This window comes from Columba livia, chromosome Z, assembly GCF_036013475.1.
Source record: "Columba livia isolate bColLiv1 breed racing homer chromosome Z, bColLiv1.pat.W.v2, whole genome shotgun sequence".
NCBI classification, from domain to species: domain Eukaryota; kingdom Metazoa; phylum Chordata; class Aves; order Columbiformes; family Columbidae; genus Columba; species Columba livia.
The window spans coordinates 26,924,764-26,952,106 of NC_088642.1; the positions used below are offsets into that span (position 1 = coordinate 26,924,764).

Sequence of the window (27,343 nt, forward strand, 5' to 3'; positions counted from 1 at the left end):
TTTAAAAAACAGCAAAGGACAGTGCAACTGACATACAGTAACATCGTACACAAAATGTGATCTGTTTTTCAAAACTCCAGTGACACCAACGCTCAGCTGATCACACTCTACATCAGATCTGCGGAGCACAAACAACGAGCCTGCACAGAGCTGGCTCAGGTGAAGGTCGAGGCAAACACTGTGGTTGCTTGAGGTACAAATGACAGACAGCCCTGCCGGTAACACCCCGCAGTCAGCGGCCACCCCGCAGCCAGGGGCACTTCTGGGCCAGCTCAGGGGGCAGGAGGAGCAGCAGGAACCGCCTGTTCAGAGACACCAGGAGCTGCAGGTGGTCCATGCAGTCTCGCAGGAGCCCCTCAGGGTAGCCGCTGACCCGCAGGTCCAGGGGGTTGCGGTGCTGTAGCAGCCGGTCTGCCAGCCCCAGGCTGCTAGCAGCCAGCAGGGAAGGGGTGTATTTGACGAAGGCATAGTCGGCCAGGCTGAGCTCCGCTACACCCTCCGCCAGGCTCCTGGCATATGCTGCCTCCCTCGCGTCGGCCCCCGGCACCTGCAGCCGCACTTGGCTGAAGTGCTCCAGGAAGAAGCTGATAGTGGGTGCCGCCAGGTCGAAGCTCAGGCGGTGCAGGATGACACGCTCTAGGTTGTGGAGCTGCTGGCGGGTGAAGGCATCGCAGCACAGGGTGAGGAGCTCCTTCACGCTGGGGGGATGCACCTCCACCTGTGAAGGGGAGAGGGGGTGGGGATGCTGCAGCCGGGGAAGCAGCGTGGGGAGAAAGGGTGCGGAGCCTGGCCCGGCTGGGGCTGAGCTGGCACCGGAGCCCCTCGGGGTGCCTGAGAAGGGCTGTGGGAGCTGCCAGTCTCCGGGGCCGCCCTACCTGCTTGCAGGCGATGAGCAGCGCCGTCACCCCCAGGAGCTGGAAGCAATCTGCGGCCACGGGCGTGGTGGTGAGGAAGCGGTCAAGGATGTTGACAGCCAGGCAGAGAGCCTCGAAGGACAGGCCGAAGTACCGGTGCACCGGGATGAGCCAGCTGATCAGCTTGCAGCGTGCCTCCGCTGTCACCTGCGGCAGCAGGAGCGGGGTCAGGCGGGGCCGGGCACCGGGCTACCCCCGCCGTCGTCCCCGCTGCCTCACCTGCGGCTGACAGGCAAGCGGCTCATGCGGCTGGAAGCGGCTCTCCAGCCCTTTGTGGCAGCGGTACCAGCTCTCCCCGTAGTCGAGGAAAGCCTGCAGCTCCTGCGGGCTCTCCCCCAGCGGCGGCGGCACCTCCGCTGTCCTCGGCTGCGTCCACAGAGCCGGGCGCCGCGGGCAGAGGCCGGTGAAGCCACCGCGGCCGCGACGCCGCGGGGTTCCAGGGCGCTGCCTTCTCGCCGTGGTCACCATGGCGGGGGCGGCTGCGCTGCCGTGAGCCGCGGCCGCTATTTGAGCGGCGGGGCGGCCCAGCGGTCATCCCGCCCGCCTCCCTCCGCGCCCCCCCCGCCGCCACCGGCACTGCCGGGAGCGTCGTCTCCAAAACAAAATCCGCAACAGGGCCAAAAAGGAACCGCGTTACCAAAACGCCTGGCTGTTCATTCAAGGTTTCCACCGGTTTAAGAGGGCCTGCGACCTCCAGCAGACAGGGCCCTGCATGGTCCCCTTTTTCGGGAAGGGACAGAGGGAAACCGGGCAGAAGTGCCAGAAAACCAGTCACACCAAGCGAGCTGAAAGTGCAGCATCTTCCATCTGCCACTACTAAAATAAGTGGAATTCCACCTTTAAAAAAATGAAAAACCAAAACCCTACATGCTGTGACTATGGTGCGAAAGATTCATTGATACTGGTCTTGTGTCTGACAAAATGCCCAAGAAAAGTAACACAAAGGTGGTAATAGAAGTATTTATTAAATAAATGGAACTAAAGAGAAAGTTTGTTCCCTCAAAAGAACACAGGCACAAAAGTTACTCATGTACACTGCAGAAGCAGAAAGCCAGTGTAGTCTCTTTTTTGCTTATTTTTAATTCTAAGATAACTGTGCTCATCTGTACACCACAGTGTGACATGTTTCATCTGTTTTGCAGAGAGTGTGCAATTCCATAGTTATTACAATATATCCCCTTAATAGCAACTGACAAAAGCTATTTCTTTAAAATATTACAAAGCAGGGCATGCTGGAAGAACATAAAGAATGCCTCAGAATTTCAACATTACCATACGTAAATTGAACAAATATTTCCTATTCATCACAGTCAATGAAGGGAGAATAACTCAAGGACAATTAATACTTTAACTAGGATTTAGCCATTTAAAACCAACAACTGAGAAGCAAAATTCAAATCCCAAAGAAACAGAGGAGCTTTTTCATTGTTGAATGAGCGATGTATATTTCTAATTAATGTTTCCAAAGGATATAAAAGACCTCAACTAGAACAAAATCTAGCAAGTTATTCAGGGTACAGATTTATCTTGAAATGTTTCCTTGTATAAGTGTTATATACTTTGCAATAAAAAAACCCACCACCAAACAGTTCCTACCTCTTCCAGGAAACCAGCACTACTACTAGTTTATCACAATCCATAAAAGGATAACAGATGCCATCATTCTTCCCTGAGAGTTCTTAGCAAATGCTATTTGGGAAAATTTAGGAAAACTTGCCTGTTCCAGAATTGAGTGTAAGGTACCAATGCACAAGCTGGTTTACTTTCATCTTATTTTTTAATGTTAGCGTAGCAGTTCTGCTGTGATAATCTAACTGGGTATTCTCCATGTATTTTCAGGCATTGTCCTCAGTGCCTTTTCTGTATACTCTTAACCTCTGCTGTATGAAGTCAGTATTTTTCAGATTTAAAAAAAAAAAAAATCTTCCACACTATGCCTCTGCCTGTACAGAAAGACCTCCCACTGGACTGCAATTGTTTAATGGCAAACCCTCCCCCTCAAAAAAATACTCCTCATTCTTGAAAGCCAAGTTGGTGAACTAAAATATCACTTCATAATTGTAAATGGTGTGGATAGGTGGAATTTAAGAACATCTAGTCCATTAGGTTACATGGTGGAAGAACATTCAGTATAAAAGAAGAAAAACTCACAATGTTTGCGTATCTGTGTGTAAGTGAAAGAGAAAATAATGAAGACCAGGAGGCTTCAGTCATTGATTAATGAGCCATTAAAGAAACTTAAAGTGGCCAACCTGAACTTTGACAAATAAAGGGGGAAGAACATCATAATCATCTGAGGAGGCTTGCAGGTCTGTGCTTATTACAGTAGGAGGGCGAGAGACAAGGATCAGGGTGAACAGGGAGGAACAAGTTGAGAAGAGGCAGGGGAGGGACTTGTACAGCCACTTGTCCAGCTGAGCACCTGTAATCAGTACACTTGTCTAGCTGAGCACCTGTTCACAGCAGTGCCTACTACTTTTCTATAAAGCATCTCCTTAATGTAAACCATACAGAAAACTGAAGACATCTGTAAGATGTACTGCTTTAACACTCACAGATAAAAATTGCCACTTAGAAAATCCCCATAATGTGTGCCTTCTGTTCGCATACACCTAATGGAATTCTACTCAACTTGAGATTCAGGACCCAATCTTCAATCATTACTATAGTCTGCACCAGTGATGGTATGATTGGTACATTAAACATGAAACAAGAAGAGGAATTTGCCACAGCTGTTTTTATATTGAAAAGAAACTGTTTCCATCCACTAATCATACAGTCAGACAAATGGCACCATATGTATTGTAAAGGCTAAAACATAATGTTCATCTTCAAAAATGATATAAAGGTAAATCCTATGCAAAATCATGCAGTCTTTCCAATCATGGCTGGTATCAATCACACTAAGCATTTAAATACTTTCATTTAATCCCGGAGTACCATTACTGAAACTCAGGTTTGTTACTGATTTCTGTTTTCAGTTCTCTGTTTTTATCAGTTCTTTGATGATGTGTAAGACCTTGTCATCTACAAAAGAAAACAAACACTGTCAGTGGAAAAGAGCGAGCTTAAAAATTGATTCTCAAAACCCAAGAAAATCACAAGTCCAACTCTCAGTTAGTTAACATCTTAATGTCTTAGGCTATGCCAGTCTCTAAAGCCAGACAAGTGATTTCCATTTGTAAAGCAAGAGGAAACAGTATGTCCACAGCACATAATTAGAAAGTTTATAAAATTCCTCAATGAACAGGTTGTGGCCATTTCTATATTTCACAAGAGAGACTGTGAAAGTGATGGGTTAACTACAGATAATATAGGAACTCTCATTCTTCTCCCCCACCTACAATATTCTTCTGAACATCTGTTGTTGAAAGTTTAAATTGTGCTCCTCTATCCCAGAGGTGTCAAACTCCTTTTTCACTGGGGGACACATCAGCCTCACGGTTGCCTTCAAAGGGCCGAATGTCATTGTAGGACTGTATAAATGTAATTGCTCCTACATTTATACAGTCCTACAACGATATTCGGCCCTTTGAAGGCAACCGCGAGGCTGATGTGTCCCCCAGCAGAAATGAGTTTGACACCCCCTGCTCTATCCCTTACTTTGGGGGCCAACACGCAGTTCTCCATCACTAACCTAAACTGAGAGACAACTTGCATAACACTTAAAATTCATCCATGCCTGAGGTTCATCACACACAATGTTCTTCTGTTTTGAGATGCATACCTTGCCATTACTGCTGCTACATTGAATGTAACATCATCAGGGACAACTTTAAAACATCAGTTGCGCAGATCCTCACGCATCTGGGATGAGTCATGTAATATTTGCATCCTGCAAATGACTCTTTGGATGCATCTCAGGACAATGGAATGATATTCAAGTCACATTAAACCTATTGGGTGAGGATGCAGTATACTAATACCTCCTCAGATTTGCCACAAGATCCATTTAACAGTAGTGTCAGCAATGCAGTAATAAAGTTACCTTCAAGTGACATTTTAGGATTTTCAAGCTTCTTCTTTAAAACACACTCAATAAGGACTCTCAGCTGTTTGAAAATTACTGCTATCTTTACAGGAGCCTGTAAAGAACAGAGAAGACAAACACCTGCATTACTCAAGCATTTTATAACAAAACACAGATTAAAAGATTACCTTACATCTTAACAGAAGTTCACAACAAGATTCCTGCAAACATTACAAATATAATTAATTTTAAGCACATGTATCGCATATTCATGAAATAACGGGACTTCCATTATGCCCTGTGTTAGAGAATAGACTGCCTTTTGTAGAGATTGTTTAGAAACTGTTAACATAGAATTTGCTTAGCGTAACTAAGTTTGCTTAGCTTAGCTTCCTTAAGCTGTGAACCTTTGAAACTTTCTGCTTCGTGAAGCGAAAAAAAGGCCTGAGAATCTGCAAGCTGGAAGATAAAGGTAGCTGCATCCCTGTAGATAGGTAAAGGAACAGAACTGCACCTAACAAGACAAAACAGAAAAATGTTCTGGCTATTACCAGTAACTTATTTTCTCCAGCTGCAGGTGCAACATAGTAACTGAAGGTCAGAACTTTAATTGACAGCCCACCCAACAAAAATGAAGAGATCCAATAAGAATGGGGAGACCCCAGACTCTAATTTTGCAGTTAGCCCAGAGTGATGCACAGGGGTGGGGACTTGGACTGTGATGGTACAATTGTCTACCTTTTTTTTTATTCTGAGAGTCCCCCTCCAGGAGGCACCTAGATCAAGCTGTTCTACACTGTACCCTGCAAATAAATCATTTATTTTAGAAGAATTTCTGGAACCCATGCCTGGGTCTCTGCAATGGGAAACAGAACTTCTGTAACACCCTCTTACCTGTGAGTATGTTCCCACATGCATCATGAACAACTAGCACATAGCACAATTATCAATTTACCAATGTCCTACTTACTCCAATTGTTTTTTTCCAGTGTATAAAAGTACACATTAATCTATGCCTGAAATAAAATATCTACATTTTTCCTTTTCAGGTTTGCCAAGCCTCCTGAGAAAGCAATCACGAGCCTCTCCCAAATCTCACTAGGAATTTGGGTATCTAAAGCTGAAGCACTTTTCAGGAATCCTTCATTTTATCCCTACCTTCCCATTCCAGTCTTCGTTTACATACTGCCTGTGGTACAATAAGTAGGTATCACGGAAAAAAACACAAAAAATGCAGCATATTCTGCTTAGCAACTCAGTAGAAAAACAGAAATTATGAAACATACCACAAGATGTCATCAGCCCAGCAACTACACAATCTGTAGCCACCCAGGGACCATAAGTTCAACAAACCCACAAGGGAGCTGCTTTTTAAAATTTCACATGCATAAACAGTGAATTAAATTAGATGGTTGCCTCCTTGCATCAGTGGAGTGCAAAAAACTTAAGTGCTTTGCAGCTTATAGTCTTCCTTGAGTGTAACAGGGCCCACGTGAGCATGGGAAACTGTTGCCAAGTAGCTGGCGCGCTGGCAAAAGCCAATATTTGCCATTTAACAGAACTTACAGAAGATGCTGGTATCTCACCTGTAAATTTTGTCTGAAAAAATATGCTAAGAAAATGCAGTTTTCCCATTCCCAAATACAACAAGAAAATAAACCCAAACAAAAAAATCCAAACAACTGAAACACAAGCAAACAGATTTTTTCCATATGGATTTTTTTCTTTCCCAAATAATTCTATTTGGGCTACAAGGCACAATAAATACTATTTTAAAGATTAAAATATACTTATTTGATTATATGACTGTATGAAAGGGTAATATAAGACAGCACACATCTGCTTTCAGTACCAGCTCTATGAAACAAGATCTAGTCTATATCCATTTCCAATACCTTTTCTGAAAGAACACCGACTTTCTTCAGAGGGAACTGATTTGTTACAAGCCGATTCTTTTGAGTATGATTTGCTAAAATTTACATGTATGCAAAATTTCCCATAATTTCCTTTACTCCTCTCCTCCCTTCCCTCTTGTCTTCATCCCATGTATATAGTGTTTTGAATTAAGCTTGTACATCAACTGTGTAATGCAAAAACCCATAGAACCACAAAAGGTGATTATCACTCCAATGTACCTGAAAATGGATCCAGCCATCAACTGTCAGGAGACGCTCCCGATGCTGGACTTCTATATCCCCACCAAAAAGCAAAATGGGAAAGGGGGATATTAACGTAGTTTCTCTCAAATACACCTTAGCATACCTCACCTGCATATAAACAAACACAAGTGTTAAAAACAACAACAAAAAAACCCAAACCACATAAAATTTATAACACTAAATTTCATTACTACTTTTAAAAGCAAAGAATACATTGTTTTCATTTTAGATATAGTCAACACAAGTGGTACACAGAACAATCAATGACTATTCATATGTTCTAGACCACATAAAATACATCAGCTGTAACAGGCTTATACGTTACCAGTACATGGGCTAAATCCACAATTTCAAAACTAATTCAGAGTCTGCTTAGAACAGTAAAAAAAAGGGCAAAAATCACACTTAAAAGTGTTATTACTACATATTACTACTTAAAGTGATCACATTAAAATCCACAGCATTGTATTAAAAAAGTCAATGACACTATTGTTAAGTAACAGAAAGGTACTTTCATTTATAGCTACCGGTTTCACGATGAACAGATTTGTTAATCATGTTCAGCTTTAACTTCTTTCTCTTCAGAACTCACTTGACCCATTTGTATGGACTTCAGGATCATTAGATACTACTGTCTTAGGATGAACAAGACATTCATTCATACTTAACACTGGTGTATGCTATTTAATATTAGTGGCATAACTCCACCTTTACACAAACTACCAGCTGCATTCACTATTTTCACTTACCTTCTCCTGGTAAAGGAGCCATCCATACATCTGTAAGTCTCTATTTACAGAGGAGGGATGCACTTGTGCTTTGCCTTGAGCAGTTTCTACCATGCAAGCCAGCTTCTCTGTAACATCCACGGACTTTGTGTACAATATTTTTCCTACATTGTCATACAGCCCTGCAGTCAACACAGCTTTCAGAAGAGCTATTTCGTGGAGAGAAAGGGATTGTGTGGCTCCATTTCTATCCCATCCACATTGCGTTGTAGGTGCTGTGAACCCTGCTGCTCTCACCACCCTTATGAGTTCTTGCTTCACATCCTGAAATTAGTAAGGTATTAGTAAAACTCTGAATTTAAAAAGGTACATACTCCAGTTCATCAGCAGGCAATGAGACTCCATTCCAAAAATTCATGCTCTCCAGGTGAAAAATCTCTTATTAGAAAAACACTTGCATTTTCCACAACCACTTTGGAATACTGGCTGTTTCTATGAGAAAAACCCTCATGTGGAACATAGGATTACATATATGGTACTATATATACTGCAAATACTAAATCTCTCACCTGTAGTTAAAACGGAGATACATTTGCATTTAATATCCACTTCTACGTAGGAAAGCTCAGTCACCCAAATTTACATAGTTAAGACGAATTAAAACGTTTTCTAACAAAAAATAAAAGGCCATTTACCTAAGTTTGTGGGTTGTCTTTCAAACTAACTGTCCTTCTGTTATTCTTGATATCAAATCTACATATTTTAATTCTTAAGTTTTAATTCTCTGGTGGGAGTAAGGACTAGCTTCTCCAATGGCGGTGACTGTAGAGATGCATATATCAGCAAAGTGTGCATATCAAATCTCAAGTGCAGACACAGCTACCTTAGCTGAGGGTGTACATTTCATTAGACCCCAAAATTCTGCTTATTTTTGTCTTGTCTAAACAGTAAACGTGATATATCACCATTTTAAAAGAGCATGATGTTTTCAGATGGAAATTTTAATTATGCTCCGGACTCAAAAGATATGTTATTTGGTTTACCTCCAGAGTTAACAGTGAAGTCCTGTTGAGGAAATTTCTTCTGCAATAAGTCATTTCAGCACGATAACCCCCTTCTTGTCGAGCCTTTTTCCACCTACGGAAAAAAATCCTGTTCTGTTACATCAAGAATAATCACATCAAGAGTACAACGACATGAGAGTGGCAGTAAGTTAAATGGCACTACTGTGTTTTGGTCAGCATTCTCCACTCAAAACTAGAAACAAGTGGCATTAACAAAGCTGCTGGTCTAAAAGCACTCTAGAGAATATGCCTGTAACAAATTGGCAGATACTAACAAAAATAAGCTAATTTTATATAAAAAAATATACACTTGTCTGCCTTGACAGTTGAAACAAAATTCAGGTGTGTTTTCTGAAACTTAGTGATAATATCCTAAAAAAAAAAAAAAGTATGTCGTATTTTATAATAAATACATTTTTACTTTCTCAAAAACCAAAATATTCAGGTCAGTATACCACAAACAGCAAACAAAACACTGTAAATCCTAGGGTAAACAGACAGAGTACACCTCTGTATGTGTGCAAGCATACCTCAAAGGAGTAAAAGGACAAGGTACTAAGGAAGCCACTCTCGTGTTACACTATTTGGCAATCTTGTTAATCTGAAAAGAAAAACTTCAGGTGCAAGCAATTCAAGAGAAGATACTTATTAAGGATTCTTTACAGAACTACCTTACTTAAGTTATCTGCATCTAGTTATAAGCACAGGAGAACTATATCACCTACCCCAGATAAGCGTTGTAGATTGTTATATGGTCTGAAACTGCCATTGCTAGGGATGATTTTGCAAGATCTGCTTCATCTTTTCGACCAATTGGTGTAGTAAATGGGGACTTTTCTGTCATAACAGCAGCCAGAGTTGCCTGCAATTAGTAAAGTACACATCACTTAAGAGTATTTATTTATAAGCTTTCAAGTTTCTCACACAAATAGCTTTATTTGTTATAGTAATATTTAATGATACTTCATCTTCTACTAAGTCTTAAGGAAAACTTACCTCTCTAAAAATTTCCTATGTAGAATTCAAACTTCCTGTATTAAAGATATTGCTCACATAGTGCCCTATATACCCCAATTTAAAAAATCATTAATATCTGAAAACTCACATGAAATTGTTTCTCATATGATAGAGCAATACCCAATATGATACAGTGAAGGTGTAAAATTAAACATCTGTTTTAATTATACCACATTAACAGGAGAAACTGAGAGAACAAAGAATTTTAACTTTCTGTTTTTAGCAACTAATACACCCATGTCTCCTCCTAATTTGCATCAAATTAGCACGAGGTGAAAGTGTAAACTATGCCACAGTTCTCACATAATAAATTACCACATACATTAATTTGCAATAACTTTCTTGGCCTACACGAACTGTGGGTTAATCCAGGTTGGTCTAACACACATATAAGAGGACATTCTCTTTAGGTATCATATTCCCTGGGAATGTAACAGCTGGAACTGGAGACTAAATCTGACTATGCCCTTGTGAACCGTACCTAGGAGTTTAAGAACACTTGGACATGATGTCCAGGTACCCTCACCTTAAAACAAACATTACAACTTCTTACATCATCCTTTCAAAAATAACATGTTGCAAGAAATCACATTAAAGGTAGAGTTAACCATTTATATTTTATATATATATATATATATATATATATATATACATATATATATATATATACACACATATATATTTTGTATGTATGTATGTATGTGTTTTTTTTTTTTTTTTTCACTTACCACAGGATCCAAACAGCCAAATATAGCACCAAATATAAGCATTTTGCCAATCTTTACATTGACAGGAAGGGCTGCAAGGTGCTGGCCCAATGGAGTCAACTTGGGCTCATTTAAGAGACAAGCCCCAATCTTCCTCAACAGGTTCATCGCATTACCAATTACTTGCTGCTGTGGTGGGTCTAATGCTCTGGAAAGGAAATCCTCAGGGGAGCCAAGATTGCATTTCTGTGGAGTGAATGAGCATGTATTTCAATATAAAAAATCATAATAATAAACTTTTATAGCAGCTAGAAAGGAAACAGGAAGGCTGTTTTTCCAAACAAAACCCCATGTTGTCTCCCCTCTAAACCAGCCTCTTTGTTCCCAGAACACAGACATGCCCCGTATCAGGTTAACAGACCTTCATTGTTGGGAAGGATTTTGAATGGCATGACCACTGACCAGAGAAGCATCTCGCTAGTTCCGATAGATGAGCAGGAGGCTGTCAAACCTGCTGAGATGCAGTTCAGGCTGGCACTAATCTGCCAGATTTCCAGCTTTCCCATGTATACCCTGCTCAGGATGGGGACAGAGCGAATGGAATTTCTGCCTTAAGCAGAAATTAGTTTGAAGGCTATTTAACTAAGTTTGTATTACCATTCTGAGGTAAACAGGAACATACTGTATGCTATTCTCACTTAGCAGTGTGCTCTGCGTTTTCCACAACACATACTGGGTTCCCTCCTGCCGACTAATTACACTGGATCAGGGCTGCCTGACCAAGCCTTTTTAGCTAATGAGGTCAGTAACTCAAAAATAAAAAAACCCACAACAAAAACAAACCAACAAAACCATACCATAATGTGAAGGCATAATTCCTCCAAAGGCACACGTAATATTTCTGGAACAGAATATTCCATGAAGCTTTCAAACCTGCAACATCATACAAACACAGCACCACCATTTAATCTTTGAATTCAACTTAAAAACTCATGTTTCATATGCTCATTCCTTGCAGATGTTTTTTTTGGAAGCAAAGGTGTGGGGAGTGGCAGATGTTTTAACATACAGGTAAAGTGCACATCCTTTCAGTTAAGGTGTGTGTGGTACCTTGGAAAGCAGGAGTTTTAGTGAGAGCGAAAGGCAGTAAACCCCTGATTTACAGAACAAATCCTAAAAATGTATAGCTCCCAAATGGAAAGTCTTGCATTTGGCTAAAATGCACACTTCATTGGTTATGTCAAAACACCTTACCTTAACTATTTCTCAGCTGAAAGCAGGAAACAGGTTATTCCACTACAGTAAGAGAAACTAATTCTGCAAGTGCTGTATAACTTGATATTTCCCCATCTCTTATTCATAGAGATACCACTTCAGAAATCTACACATTTGTCTGATAAAAAATTCAAAGTTCATGAGGTAAGTTTGTGTATACTTGATGCAGGGCAGTAGATATTGTTAAAAACTCATCCTATACAGTTCCATAGTGCTGCATTTTTCCTTTAGTTTTGAAAACACTTTATAGAGATACTAAGCATTTATTTTTTTTATTAGGAAACAAAAAAAATAGTATAACTCATTATTCATAAGATATTCAAATTATCTGTATTTCTTAGTTTAACCTTTCTAGTTTGCAGTAACCGGAGTGAATTTCAACAACACTTTTGCACAGAAAAGAAGACAATGATATTTGATTTACAAAATCCTGCTAAGTTTACAGTACCTGTCTCTTGTGTACATTCGGAAGCAGAATCCAGCCCTAACACGCCCAGCTCTTCCTTGTCGCTGCAGAGCACTAGCTTTACTAACAAAGGTCTCCTCCAGGGAACTCATCTGACTACTTTCGTGATACCTTAAAAATTATAAAGCAAGTGCCCATTCAGATTTCAGAATTTAAGTTTAGATGTATATTTAACTTAAATACCAGCATAATTATACTATTTCTAAAGAGCATATATTTGAAAATATTGTATTTAGTTTTGAAAACCAGGCATACCTGAGGAGAAACTGTGTATCACAGAACCTTTAATACAATTATGAAAGTAAAAACTGGAAAATGAAAGAGCTATTGTATCAGTTCGTTTCTCTGGAAATGGAGAATTGTTCCTTCTAACACATTCTGCATAAAAAGGATCTACATTTTTCCTTAAAAAAACCCCAGTACTTAATCATGTTTCACCATATCTGTGAACAATTCCCTCTGTTGTTCTTCACACTCTTTGAAAATCCAAAGATTCATCCCAAACTTGGAACTCAACTGAAAGCTGTTCAAGGAACTCAGCTCATTTTTTTTTTTTGTCTAGAACTTGAGTTTAACAAGGGTACTACAAAACTCTCCCAGTACTAGCCTCCAAATATTTACAGTAATCCCAGTATAATTGATGAAAACAAAAATCTCACCTATTTTCTTTTGTTCTCCCAGTGTCAATTACAAAGACAACATCTGGTATCGTGATACCTGTCTCTGCAATATTGGTCGCCAAAACAATCTGAAAAAGAAGTAACAAGTAAAAGAATTATTGGATGTCTGTCTAACAGTTTTTGCCCTTGTCAATAATATAGAATAAGTTTGGTTAAAGTTTTTTAACCAAAAAAAGTTTCCTTAAATAAACTGACAAAGTATTAAAAGCTACACTACTTGGGAAATGGTTTAGTCTTCCCCAACCAACGAAGAATCAGAAGTGAGAATCTCACATTCACTTTTTTTTTTATAATCCATCAAAATTACTACCTAGTATGTGCCAAAATTATTCAACTTTTAATTAAGTAGTTTGACAGTAAGTGAAATACTTTTTTCCTAGATAAAATCTATAGCTAGTGGTTAAAAATAGTTAAAATACAGGAAATGAACAACTAAAGAAGCTCTTAGAAAATTATTAGGTTTAAGCATTCGTCTGATTACTGTTAAGGTTTTCACGGCATCCTACTAAGCATCAAATCAGAAGAATTGTTTCTTTGCAGTGAGAAAATTCCAGGAACAACAGGCTATTGTGTAATTCTCTATGATCTGATTTTAAAACAATTCAAAGTTGCACCCACAGAAAGTTTCTCTTTTCAGTGGTCAACTTTGCCTTTCTGAATGTATCATACCTTTCTAACACCAAGAGGAGGTATTGTAAATGCAGCTGCTTGGTCTTGAGTTGAAAGAACAGAGTGCAAAGCTATCAACCTGTGCCTAGAGCAAGAAATTAGACAAATTAACATACACTTACCAGATTAAAATACAGTAAAAAATTAGACTGGAACAATGACAACATTTTGGAGGAAGCAACTAGAACAGACATTTGAAAAAGTAAAAGTCTGTATGATTAGGTATGACAATCTGCTTCAGTGTTTTATTACATTATCAGGAAAGAGGAACACCGTTAATTCATATGGATGTTCTATTTGGCAATGAAGGAAACAAATTCCTATTGCAGGACTCTAGGTTAACTTATACCAATAGTCTAGCAAGTAAGTGTGTTCATGAATCTGAGGTCTTTACACTGTGCTCCTAAGACAAGGACCATTAACAGAAACTTTGCACAGAACTATAAACACATGCAACTTGCAGGCTGAGTAATAAAGGCCTTCAGAGAGAAGACAGGCACAGAGATTTGTACTTTCCTTCTCTTAAGCCTGGACGCCTCAGCCCACCTATGAATCTTTAGAGTTTGACCTCAACATTCTTCTTATACCACTGTGTCATTAACTTTAAGTTACCCACAAAATAAATTTCAAAGCTGTTACTAAAACTATGCCATTTCTCTTGGCAGGTTACTGCCTCTGGATCTCTTCACAGTAAGTTATCGCTTCCATGTGAACAGCAAGCCAGAAAGCTATAGCTCAGATACGGCAGCTTCCTTACCCTAAGAAGTAGAAAAGAAGAAGTCAGCTTCTTTGTGATTAAGTCAGTTTGTTGAAAAATAAAATTAAAAAAAAGTGATTATAGCACCATTTCTAAGTACCTGTCACTTTCATTTGTGTCATTTTTAGACAGTTGAAGTATATTTGTAGAACAAGCAGTTCAGAAGTATAACTGCTTCCCTTTTCAAGAATAGCAGGCCTTAAAAAGCAACAAGACAATCAGGTTAAAGTATTAATTATAAAAAAATATCTGCATTACCTATCACGCAAGTTAAATCTTCTGTCTGTTGAAATGAGATCATATAGCTGTTGGATATGAGCAAGGCCTGGTAAAAAGATCAGCACAGCACCCTCAATGTTGTTGAACTGGGGACTTCTATCTGGAAAGTTAGAGCACAGACATAGTTAAAACAAACATACATTTGCAAACAGTTTCACTTGACAAGATGAACTAATTCTGGTTTCTGTGATAAGCAGTTTTTAGGATGTTTCGTATAAGAATGAAGTGAAGTACTTCATCATTAGCAGAAAGCACTGGAAAATAAGTCCAAAGGACTGCCCCAAGTATATAAACTTCTTAAGAAGTAGACTATACCTAAGTATGCAAGCAACTCCAAAATAAGTTCAAGATTGATCTTGTAAGGGTTCATATAGAAGATGGCTTGTTGCGTACGACTGCTATACTTCGCATAGTAAGGAGCCAAATCGATACCAGATCCAGACTGGATGGGGACATGCTCCTAAAAAAGAAAGGATGGAAAAAAATATTATTCTCAGTGTTTTAGAAGAAGAAGGTAAGGGAGCAGAAGGTCAGTTTGTCACTCAGATTAGGTTTCTTAAAGCAGAGTGAGGTAAGACAGATTTAACAGACTAACTTCACACCAAATTCCACATGCGTTAGACTAAATCAGTCACCTACATAAGCTGTGTGTAGGTATCTACTACTGTTAAGTGACAGTGAGAACAGTACTTTATAGTCTGTTTTACAAACTAAAACAGTTCCCAGGTCTGTATCTGGCATCCAGCTGGTACCAATTCAAAATGGTATAGAAAGCCTACAGCATATTTCAAAAAGATGGACCAAATTTGAAATCCCTATACCTTTGCAACCACAAAATGCCGATGAATGGAACTCTTACCACTTGAAAGAGCCAGGCACAGAGTTCCAAATTATTCCTGCCTCTCTGAGCACACAAATGGGCTCCAGCCTCAGTCATTCACAAGACAGTGAATGAAATCTGGTCCATCTTTTGGAACACCCTGTATTTTGGGGTGTGTAAAAAAGCAGTCTCCCCTTTCTCCTCTCCCTCACCTTACCCTTCTCAACTAATAGTTGCAATGAAAGCTAAAATGGAACTGGGCAGCAATTCCTGCTGTGTTTTGGAGCAGAAGGAAAGGGGAAGGAAGAGAGTTAGCAGAACATAAAGACATTTATAAACACCTTACAGATACATACTTTGCCTAAGGCTTCTATGTTAAGTGGCATTATCATAAACTATTTCACTGTTAACCAATGCACTTAAAGAAGCTTGCTACTACATATCCTTCTACACTGAATACTCAACAGAAATAAACCACAAAGATGAAGGAACACTCAGGAGAGCATGTGGGCTTCAACCAGAGGATGCTGTTGTGTTGCATGGGGTTTACTACTACTCTAGGAAAAAAAAATAAAATGAAATAAAAAAAAAATAAAAACTCAGCAAAGCACTAAGTGGTCCTGCACAGATTTTGAGAGAGTAAGTCAGAGTAGACAGGTATCTACCCAAAATATAGACAGTCCAGATGAAGGGCCTAAGTTGCCTAGAGTCAGACAGCATTCATATACTTTTCCGATCAAAAATTTTGATCCAAAAGCACATACAGCTGTCACTGCATAGTACCTACAGGATTAGCCACAGCCTGTTAAAACCAAAAAGCTCTACACGATAATCTCATTTACATAATCTCATTTGGCATGCCAAGTTTGAGGATCTGTGGAGTTTTTCAGCTAAGAAGGATATGGCCTTGCCTCTTCCATTCGTAGGCTCACTACTTGATATAATTCTTTGGGAGAAAATGCCATTGTGTCTGTCTTATCAATGGTTGACAGAATATTTGATATTACACAATCCAATCACATTTTATAAGATAAACTGACACACTAATTTAAAAAAATTCCAAACCCAAACTAGTAATGCCTATTTTACCTGATACTTTGTAATACCTCCTCCTTTCCCAGTGACATTTATTGTTACTTCCTCCTCCTCCTCCAAGAACTTCTGACAATATTCTGAGTCCTTCTCCAGGACATAGCCAGTTGCTTCAATTACATCTTCAACATGGAAAACCTTGAGTGAAAATTCACAGAAGAAATACAAGGTACATCAAAAACTAATCAGGAACTTCTTTGGTTTTTAAAGCTTATATATGAAACTAGACAGCACATGCCATTCCCTTTTAATCTTACAATAGATCTTGCAAATTTCAAATTAATCTTCCCTAGGGTTCTTAAAACCTAAACTTAGAGCTGCTATGAGTTTGTTAACGTGCCTCTTCACATGATCATTATTATGTTTACGATAGCCTATACAACATGCATGAGAGACATACATAAGAATGTAATGACAAAGTTGCATCCAGGGTGTGGGGGAAAATTCTTTAATGCTTTCCTTTCTATCTAGGTTAAGTAGAGAAAAATCAAAGTGTCACTGATTAACTGATTTTAATCAATAACAAATCCATCAGATAAATAAAAGTACAATCCTGTACTTCAAAGCACTGAAGATATTTGATATTTTCTAAAAAGGAAAGAGTTACGAGTCCTTGAAACAAACATTTAAGACGTATAAGAAAAAAGTGATGCATTTCCAATGGAGACTAACCAGGCGAACACTGTATACAAGCATAAAGAGCCTTGCATAATCAAAAAAACATTTACTTACCTCAACAGGGTAACTCCTCCCTGAGATCCTTAAAATGGGACAGTGTGAGAAATAACTAGAAAACTTCTCACTGTCTACAGTAGCACTCATTAAAATCAGATGCAGGTCTGAACGCTTATGCAAGATCTCCCTCAGAATAACTAGCAAGAAATCGGACTGGACACTTCTTTCATGCACCTAGAATTGGAAAAACATATCTATAGTAAGGCTTTAGTAAAAGCAAAGGTCCAGAATAACTATAGTTTCTGTAAAACAGTAAGAGCTGATAACCTCATCTACAATAACATGAGATATACTTGAAAGAAGACCATCCTCTTGAAGTTTCCGAAGCAGGACACCTGTTGTGCAGTACAGTAGTCTGGTGGCTTCTCCTGTTCTTGATTCCATACGAATTTGGTATCCACACAAGGAATTCTTTTAAAAAAAAGATAGTAACAATATAGGAGTAACTTAAAATAGTACGTAAGCTATAGATATTAAAAATGAAGTGAAATTTAGGCACTGTTAGATTCAGACATTGTACAAGTTGCTAATCTAACAGTGTAGTGAATGGCTACTACACCATTTTTTCATACACACTCTTTCCTTTCTTAAGAAAGGGAAAATACATCAAAACCTAAAACTCCATGGTGGCAAAGAGCTGGTAAACTTGCTGTTCTTTTCAGGGCTCTTCACAGTCCTCAAACAAAAATATTTTTGCACAAGTAGTTTATCATAAAACACAGAGAATCTTAGTTTTCTTCGAATAACAGCTTATGTTGGAAGGGGCCTCTCTGAAAGCATGGCCTCACCCAAGGCCAGATTGGATTGCTCAGAACATCATTCAGAGAGTTTTCTTCAACCATAATGAGATGCCACAGTCTCTGTGCAATCTGCTCCAATGTTTGACCACCTCCATTACAAAACCCTCTTGCTCTGAATCACCCTCTAGATATTTTAGAAATCATATATGGATACCCAGATGTTCACAGGTGACAATTTGGAAAGAAACAGCTGACATACAAAGAAGCCCTTTTCATAGGAAAATAGTTTCATTATCTAGTTGTATAAGAAATTACATTTTTACTTTGTACCAACAATCCAGCCTCCTGTATTTGATCAAGACTACAAAAAGGAATTCAGACATCTTACTTTTCCTCCTGGTCCTGATTCACAGCCTAGCTCTTCACAAACCCTGGTTGCCAGACTCACTGCTGAGATTCTTCGTGGTTGTGTGCAAACAATATTACATTTACTTGATCCTTCATCTAGCAACAAGTCTTCTAACAAGAAATGGGGCACCTGGGTACTCTTTCCACTGCCTGTTTCACCAGCCACAACAACTACTCGATGCTTTTTAAGAGTTTCTACAATTGAGTATCTGTGCTTAAACACAGGTAACTCCTGTCTCTCTTTCAGAAGCCTCTGGTATTTGGAGGAACTTTGCAGCTTTTTGAATAAAATCCTTGAAGGTTCCAAATTATCAGTGTCTGAGGTCTCAAGGGAGAGACTGCTGAAGTCCTCATCAGAAACTAAGTTTTCCCAGGAATCTTCAGGACCCTCAGATACTTTTGGTTGGTCTTCAGATTGTAGTTGTTGTTGTTGTTTGAGTTTGTTTAATAATCTAGCAATAAAGTTATCACGAGGTTTATTGGTTTCTATCTTGTTTTCTTCTTCCTTTTTCATTTCGATATCCCTCCATTCTAGCCAGACATCTCGGTAGGTAGGAGGCAGCAACTGATGAACTGACTTCAGGTGGAAAAAGCAGAAAAAAATTCCTTTATGTACTACTGAGTAGTGTCAGTAACATTTTATGTGTAAAACAACTTGAGTAGCAAAAGATGCCACAAAACATGAAAATTTCTAAATGGAGAAACTATGAAAACAGTAACAAATGTCAACAATACACTTTTTTCCAACTGGCATGCATTCTTTACAACACTGAAAGAACAGTTATACTATCAAAAAATTCCCTCCCTATTCACCATAGCACATAAGCATGACTGTAGATAAAAGCAAATGAACATATAATAAAATAATTTAATGGGAAACAATTCATTTAACTGTTTTTAGAATTTAGCTATAGATATTGTAACAAATCAGTGCAAAGGCAGATTCCAGGCTAAGAACAGTATTACTGGTGAAAATCTTACTTGTCCTTTGGTTAGATGATAGAGTGCCAAAGTAGCAGCTAGATGTTGTGCTTGCATACTATCTTCTGTCACAATTGTAGGACACATTGTCATTACATCATCTGACGATTTGATAATCCTGACCCTTAAAGACAAATTCAGGCATTCATCTTAATTTTTCTTACTTATAAAAACAGCACATCTGTTAAATGTTTTTGTTTAAAACATAAGGGTGAAATTCAAATAGAGAAACTAAACTAGATAAACTTAATGTTACTTAATAATGTTTTGCAAACAGAAACAGCTGATCACGTTTGAATAGCAGAAAATTTTCAGCAGCAGATTACAGCAGTGAATTTGCTATTTTTTTTTTCTCCTTAATTTTCTTCATTTTCTTAAAAGCAGAAGTACTTACACACTTACAGATCACAATTAAGGTTAGTTGCTTGGAAAGGACTAAATGTTTGTGTGCTTGTAACTACTTAGCATAGAAGAGATGACAGTTAATGATCTATTGAGATGCAAATATCTATTTAACAGATACATGCCAGGCAGACCAGCAGTCAAATTTCTCATCTTCCCTGGAGAAGAGTGTATTAGTAGCTTTTAACCTGATCTGGAAGACAGCTTCTTTTACTTGGTTCATTCAAGAAGCATTACTCATTTGTAATGCTGTGTCTACTTTATTTGTACATGATTGTATTTTACTTTAGGTCAACATATTATAGGCTCATTGTCTACAATACATTTAAAAATCACTGATACTGAACTGTGTTGGTTACAAACTTATGGTAGCTTTCATACAAATTTCTAACTTCCAGTTTATTTTAAACCATGTCCCAAAGGGCTTTGGTATTCATATGCTTAATACCTATCATTTAATGTGCTACTTCAAATAAGAATACAAGAAGTTAATTGTCCAGAGTTATCTCACAGGTTCACTGCAGAATTAAAAACTAATCCCTTCTTTACAGGATCATTCACTAGAATCTTATTTTTGCAACAGTGTCCAGCCTAAGTGTTAGTTTTGCAGAGCTATCCAGAGAAAGAAACCTTCACGGTGGACTAAAATAAAGCTTGGGTTAAATGCACGATAGTCACATAAATATGGATCAACATGACAATACAGAAGTAGCCAACACTTATTTTAAGTGAAACAAAAGGAAAATGTAAAGTTTATAGGAAGTACATACCTACATTTCCAATATTTTCCAACTGGAACCTTTTCAAAAGCAGGATTTGGGCTCTTGGGAAAATTCTTCCTGCACCAGTCAATCAAAAATTGTTTTGGAGATTTGCCAGTCCAGCTTCGAGCACTATAATCAAAGTTTCTTATATCTAGAGGTTCTTTCTTTTTCACTACAAGAACATAAAAATACATTTTAGGTCTCCTAAATTTGGTTTTATTTTATTGTTTGCCATCTTTAATGACCCAATACTTTAAGAACCTTCACTAAAGGTTGCTTATTAGAAAATAATGTAACAGTTTGGAGGTTTACAATGAAAATAATTTAAAAATATGAGATTGCGACAATAGAAACAGAATCTAGCTCCATAGTTAACCTCCTCACTCAATTTTAGATATGACAAGTATGGCAAAAATAGCTTTCAATATAAACAACTACAACAAATATAGACCCCATAACGCCAGCTTGGTAAGTGAGGTAGTCTACCTGCCCTTCCCACAATTAGAGTCTGATGACTTAGTACTGCAATGTAATACAACCTAGTAAAAACAGGAACTAATACTGGAAATTTGTAGTACACAAAGTTTGTACTGGGCAATTTCCAACACACCTTTGTCTTCCTTTGCAGCACCATCAGGTTTTTCAAGCAAACTCAAATTCAAAGTGGTTTCTTGAGGCTGAGGTGAAGGAGTGTTTTTCTTTTCATTTTGTTGTTGGTTTGAAATCTTTATAGCTGGATTAAATACTGGATGTTCTTCAAGTACTGCCATTTCTGTCAGAGAGAGAATACAACTTACACCAATTGCTAAGCATTTATTCTTTAAAGATCAGTCATTAATTCACACTGAGCACCTGAAAACGGGAGTAGTAAAACGTTACTGACTTTTTAGAGTATGACCCAGATGAAAAGGATAGATTCAGAAAAGTCTGCAATTCACACACAGTGGTATAAAAGATGATGAAATCAATTCAGTCTGACTCAGAGACTTAATTGCCTAACAGATGTGCATGCCACAAAATCAAACGCACATGACTTGCATAGCTCTACCTTGCTGAATTCTTCGTATTTTCTCCTGTGCTGCCTTCTGGCCTTGCTTGTCTTTGTCTTGCTTGGAGATACTTGCTTGTTCTTTTGCTTCTGAAAGCTTGGCGGCCAGATGTACATATCTCTCATTCTATTTCAAACAAAATTATGAATTACAAGTTGAATACCGTATGCTTGCCACCTTTAATGAGCTTCATAACAGAAAAAGTGGGGGGTTTTTTGTCCTTTACGCCAAGCTTACACTAAAGAGGAACAATTACTTTTTATGTAACTAACAGTCAAAACCTCTCAGTATTTGATAGTCACCTTTCTAATCTCACTGAAACATGTTTCAAGAATTTTTCTATACAGCACAGTGCATTCAATATTTTGAACCCAGAGCAGAAAATAAGAACAACTTCGGAGAGAAGTTTGAACACATATCCCCTTCACTAGCCTGCAAATGTAAAAATAGATGACAAAAAAAGTACTCAACCCCCAGTGTTTAACAAACAGATTTACTACTTGCAGATGTGACAGGCATGTTAGTTTTTTAAAGACTTCCATGAAATGTTATTCTGTCTTACTGGGTCAAACTTTTCTTCATCTGCCTCTTTCACAGACTCATCCTTCTCTTCATCACTTTGTTGCTCAGCATATCGCAAAATCCATTCCTTCATACTCACTTCTTTCTCTTTCCCTACATTCATTTCCTACGAAGAGCAATGAAAATTAGAAGTAATGATAACAGTCAGTAAAAACACTAACGCTTTCCTCTGTCCGTATTTCGGAACTATTGCTTAAGATTTTATATATCTACTACATTACATGACATAAATAACACAAAAATAACCATGGAGCAAACATCTCCAATCAGGGTAAACATAGATCTTAACACCTGCATAATTATAACTGCTGTAAGAAAAAAATTACTTTTGCAAGAAATATTTTTCATTTCTTGGCTTAAGATTCAACAGCCACAGAAATCAAGACACTTAGTATGCAGGCAAAATTAAACCCACACAAGCACATAAAGAGTGGCAGAATTAACCCATTCTGGGAGAAAATTAAGCTATGCTTTACCACAAAAATGAACTATGAAGAACCCTCAAGACTTCAAATAAACAACTAAGCAAAAAAACAACCAAACAAAAAAATATTACCTTCAAATGGCCATTCCACTGAAATCAAAATAATATAGTGTGCTTAGTAATTGTCACTCACATTTTCAGAAGTTTTCCACATTAGTGTAGGAAGTGAAGGCAAATTCTGTGTTTTAGAAAACTTTGTCCTCTCTTCCCCCCAGTAAATACAAATCAATGTCTCATATTACCTTAGTTGCAGGCCCATTCTCTTTCTTTTTGTTATCCACTATGCGAGGTGGTGGTTCCCGTTTTGTCACAGGAGAACAAAATTTTGCTCTAGGTTTCTGTTGCTGTTCTTCAAACTGCTGGCTAAAGCCTTCAGGTAAGGCATCTTCAAAATAAATAAAAAAAACATTCACAGAATATGTCAATAATAATTACTGAAAATCTTTTGAAGTGTGTTGGGAGCCAACTAGAAGATCATAGAACAAAACCAGCATGCCTCAAATAAACCTAGGCCCTAGCATTTAGATAAATCAGCATTTGCTTGTTGGACTTTCATAAGACACTAACAGCAGAAACAAGAGGTCTACAAGACCTTATACATGAACAAAAATATCCCGGAAGCAGTCAGCAGTGCATCCAGGCAATGAACACTGATGACTACGAGTCTTTGGGAAACACTATCATTAATTACTACTATGAAGCATTCCTATGCCAGAGCAGGGATTCTCTGGTGCCATACTCACCATCAGGAAGGTTTAAACAAAGCCAATCAAGTGCAGAGTGAAGATCACCACCATATAAAAGTGTATTTTTCATTGCTTCCTCAATGTGCTCAGTCTTAAAAGAGAATCTTTGTAAAGCCATGTATACATCCTATAAAGATAGAAAATATTAATATTTAATCTAGCTTGTAAACTCCTATTTACCACCTATCAGGTAACTGGTATTAAATAGAGGTGAACAGCATGAATTAATATATCAGAAGGCTGAGTATAAAATCCCGTTTTGAACATACTGTTTATAATTTTATTGTAAATATGTATGCATATGTACAAAAAAATATGCATTCCAGCCTCTGCACAGAACATACTTTCCAGTTAGAAAGGTAAATCTACAATTCTGCAGCTATATGGAATGAAATATGCTGGAAACTTACAACATTCAGATTAAGTTCTATTCCTCTATCCTGTCTGAAAACAGTGTCTTCAGTTACTGAAGGCATAAAGATGTATCTTTCCTAGTAAGCATGCTTATCTATCCCATTAACTAAACATTAATGTAACTACTGTAAAGCATGCTACACTGGCTTGTGCTATGTGCAGAAACGTGGTATGATGCATGATCCGAATACCATAAAAGAAACTGTTTATTCTAAATAAACAATAGTCAGAGAACACCACTTTAAACTTCACCTGTAGTTTCTTAGCAGTAAGTCTTTTGGAAATCATTCCTTTGTCATCATTTTGTTTTTTATGGTCATTGATGACATCAATAATCCTTTTCTCCAAGCTACCATTTATCATTACCTGCACAGAGAAAAACCAGTTGATACAAAGCAAAATGTTACACATTTTTATTATATACCAATGCTCTAAGAAAATAAGTGTAGAAATCTCTGCCATTCAAATCCCAACTTTTCCAGCTTTCCATAAGCACAGTAAACATTCCTTGCATAAGAGACATGTTTTAACCTTTTTATTTTTGCAAGCTATACACTTTTACTTGAAATAGAAGAGTTCATTCCTTACCACAGAAGAGGCCCCTTTACATGTTCAAGGAAATTTAGTGTGTCAAAGGAAATACTGCAAGGAAACTAAACAAAAATTCTACTGTGAAGAACAAGGCCTTCCCCCTCCACTTAAAAGAAGTAATACAAAATAATCTGGTCATCAAGATACTACCTCTGACACTCTCCTTCCTATCTGGCTTTTTAAAATAATTTTAGTAAAATAATAATTTTAGTATTTAATAACTTCTAAAACATGCACCAAGCTTTGTTTGCTGCTTGTTGTACAAAATCTGTATTCTTCCTCTGACCCATATGCACAGCAGAAGCCCCAAACATAGTTTTAATAGTCCTGCATGCAATATATAATTTCTTACTTAAAAAGTACAGAGGTTCTCCTGCCATGTTAGTTTACTCACTTCTCAAAGCACACCTAAAATCCCAAACACATCAAGCCCAAGGCAGTCAATGTTTAACAAATTCAGCAATTTATCTGCACAACACTAAAAAAAGAGATGCAGAAATATTTTACCCAGCTAGAAGAATACTATGAAAACTAAAGCTGCTTTAGCTAAACAAGATACTTGCCTTAAGAACAGATTTATCTAGATTTGCAGCAGCACTGGAATCTGTCGTTGAACTAAAACTGTAAGTTTTTGGACCTGCAAATTGCAAATAACCATCAATTACATAAATAGAACAGAGAAAACATTGTTTACAGTAGCTAAAGCAGACCAAACATCACCCAGGTTAGTGCAAGCAAATATTACACTAATTTGCCAGAAATAACACAGGTACATAAAAATTATAAGAATAATCAATGGTGCAGTAAGGCCCTTGAATCAGGAATATTGAAGAAGGGTATGATTCTTAGCAGACAAAACATAAAATCCCAAGTAGTGCAATGACAGGAAACAGGATTGACTGACTGCTCACTCACTCTCAATGCTGGAACAAGGAGTGCCAAATTGGGAAACTAGTGGCAGATCAAAACAAGCAAGGCTGTTGAGGGTTTTTTTTTTTTTTACAAAGTGCATAGCTACATAACAGAACTCTTTGCAACTACAGCTGTGGATATTGGACATTTACCTAAATCCAAAGGCAGACAGGACAACATAGTAAAGAAAGCAATCAGTCCGGGAAGGGATTGAAAAAACACTGCACCTGCACAGAAGACCCTTAGGCACAACTGGTGGAGCACATGGGAATACCTTATGAAGTATCACTGCAAGTCTAACCTATTCTTACCTAGGTACCTGCTTTTGGCCCCTATCTAGGAGGTTGCACTGGTTTACAGAGGCCTTTGGTCTGATCTGCTGTGCCCATTCTTAAATACTTGCCATTTAGCAGCTGTTAGAAAAAACATTAATTCATAAAGTTATTTATTGTCTTCGGAATGGTTTGGCTTCTCACAACACACAGCTTGCTGTTGGAGTCCATCATTTTCAGAACACACATACTGTTTCTGGCACTGCACAGGTAACAACTGAGCAACCTCACAGCTTCCACAGCCTGGTGAGGCTGCGTGCCACCCCAGGGGGGGCAGAGCTGTGCTCCAGAAGGCATGGCTGCCTCCCAGAACCTCTGCTGGACAGCTTGCCTGTGCGAGGCTGCCCACAGAGAGGCTCTAGGAAAGCCCATTTTTAGATCAGGACTGGGCATAGGTAACCACATTTCAGAAAAGAAGTGGTCACCTCTGGTCATGAGCTACAAGAGCAGTTTGCACCCACAAGTCAGTCACTAGCACTTACTGGCAGGCTGTGCAACGAGATAATATTTAGACCATGCTAACTTGCTTTTCACTTACACTGATTTTTTCTTCACCATAGCAGACAACCTGGGAGACAAGCAGAATAGTTTCTGAAGAGAACTGAGCATTAGAGGAGTGGGAGACACAAAAAATGGGTTTAGCAGAACCCAAATTCGTAAAAGCAGGGTTAACTTAGATTTCCTGAACATATTAATGGATTGAAAGACTTTTTGTTAAAAAGCTGCAACCTCAATCAGCATGGCCATTCCACAATTTGCTTATAGTCTGCAACACAAGCAGTTACTGATGTTCTAAGCTATCTGAGCTAGTTCTGGCAAAGCTGGCTTACTGAAGGCAGACATCTCACGGCACTGCAGAACACTGAGTTTCCAGGCTGCACCCAGAACAGCCATCCCTCTGCTCACCCAACACCGGTGAAGTGCCACCGGCCCTAGAACCACTCTGGACTTTTATTTTTGTGACACACACCCAAACGAAAAACCACAAATCCACAGTATGCTGCTTTTGATCACATATAATGGGAAAAGTGTCACACCAACACCTGCTCCACGGGAACTGCCAAGAGGCTAAAGAAAGACTGTAACCAACCCGACACGTTCATACCAACAAGCCTCATCTGCTGAGGGACACTCCCCAGCAAGCGAGACGGGCTAAGGCCAGGCCCGATCGGCCCCGTGCCGGCAGGATCCCAGGCGCCTCTCTGCAGGCCCGGTGCCGCCAGGCCCGCAGCAGTGAGCCCCAGGCACACTCAGGCCACCGGCCAGCCGGAGCACCCCTCAGCCGCCAGGGACCCGCGCCCTCCTCCCCACAGCGCAGTCGCTCCAGGGGCTCCCCGGCCGGGCCGCCTCACGCTGCGGGGCCCAGTACCTTGCTTGACACGCGGCTCCTTGCAGGCGGGCGGCGGCCGCGGCGCCGCTCGGTTACCCGCCTCCGCAGCAGCCGCAGCGCCAGCCTCGGCGGCGGCTCGAGCCCGGGCAGCGGCGGTGGCGGCGCAGGCGGTATGTGCCGCGCTGCCCGCCCGCGGCTTCTTGTTGCGGCCGCCCATAGCACCCCCGGCCTGCACCGGAACCACCCGCTCGGCCCTGCATACGGGTACTGCCCCTG

At 39.2% G+C, this 27,343-nt stretch overlaps 2 protein-coding genes across 3 annotated transcripts; both read right to left on the reverse strand.

Annotated features, from left to right (window-relative positions):
* On the reverse strand, window positions 1-1,437 carry CCNO (cyclin O). Its single transcript, XM_065045228.1, has 3 exons — window positions 1,134-1,437; window positions 876-1,061; window positions 1-718 (listed from the first exon to the last, which is right to left on the reverse strand). Exons 1-3 carry the CDS (start codon window positions 1,380-1,382, stop codon window positions 233-235), a joined length of 921 nt encoding a protein of 306 aa, XP_064901300.1. The 5' UTR covers window positions 1,383-1,437; the 3' UTR covers window positions 1-232.
* Window positions 1,438-1,860: 423 nt separating this feature from the next.
* On the reverse strand, window positions 1,861-27,343 carry DHX29 (DExH-box helicase 29). 2 transcript variants are annotated; one of them, XM_065045220.1, is made up of 27 exons: window positions 27,107-27,343; window positions 25,057-25,130; window positions 24,155-24,268; window positions 23,486-23,615; window positions 22,985-23,127; window positions 22,239-22,364; window positions 21,676-21,802; window positions 21,238-21,399; window positions 20,634-20,799; window positions 19,462-19,585; window positions 18,461-19,057; window positions 17,600-17,743; window positions 17,330-17,506; window positions 16,595-16,735; window positions 15,001-15,145; window positions 14,665-14,785; window positions 13,650-13,734; window positions 12,960-13,048; window positions 12,283-12,411; window positions 11,417-11,492; window positions 10,581-10,805; window positions 9,561-9,697; window positions 8,815-8,908; window positions 7,793-8,095; window positions 7,020-7,151; window positions 4,903-4,999; window positions 1,861-3,941 (listed from the first exon to the last, which is right to left on the reverse strand). In XM_065045220.1, the coding sequence occupies exons 1-27, from the start codon at window positions 27,282-27,284 to the stop codon at window positions 3,892-3,894; spliced, it is 4,086 nt and encodes a 1,361-aa protein (XP_064901292.1). In that variant the 5' UTR covers window positions 27,285-27,343; the 3' UTR covers window positions 1,861-3,891. The 2 variants fall into 2 exon arrangements, with proteins under 2 accessions (XP_064901292.1, XP_021141125.1); XM_021285450.2 differs by lacking the exons at window positions 21,238-21,399; window positions 21,676-21,802; window positions 22,239-22,364; ... (3 more) ...; window positions 25,057-25,130; window positions 27,107-27,343 and having other exon boundaries at window positions 20,638-20,799.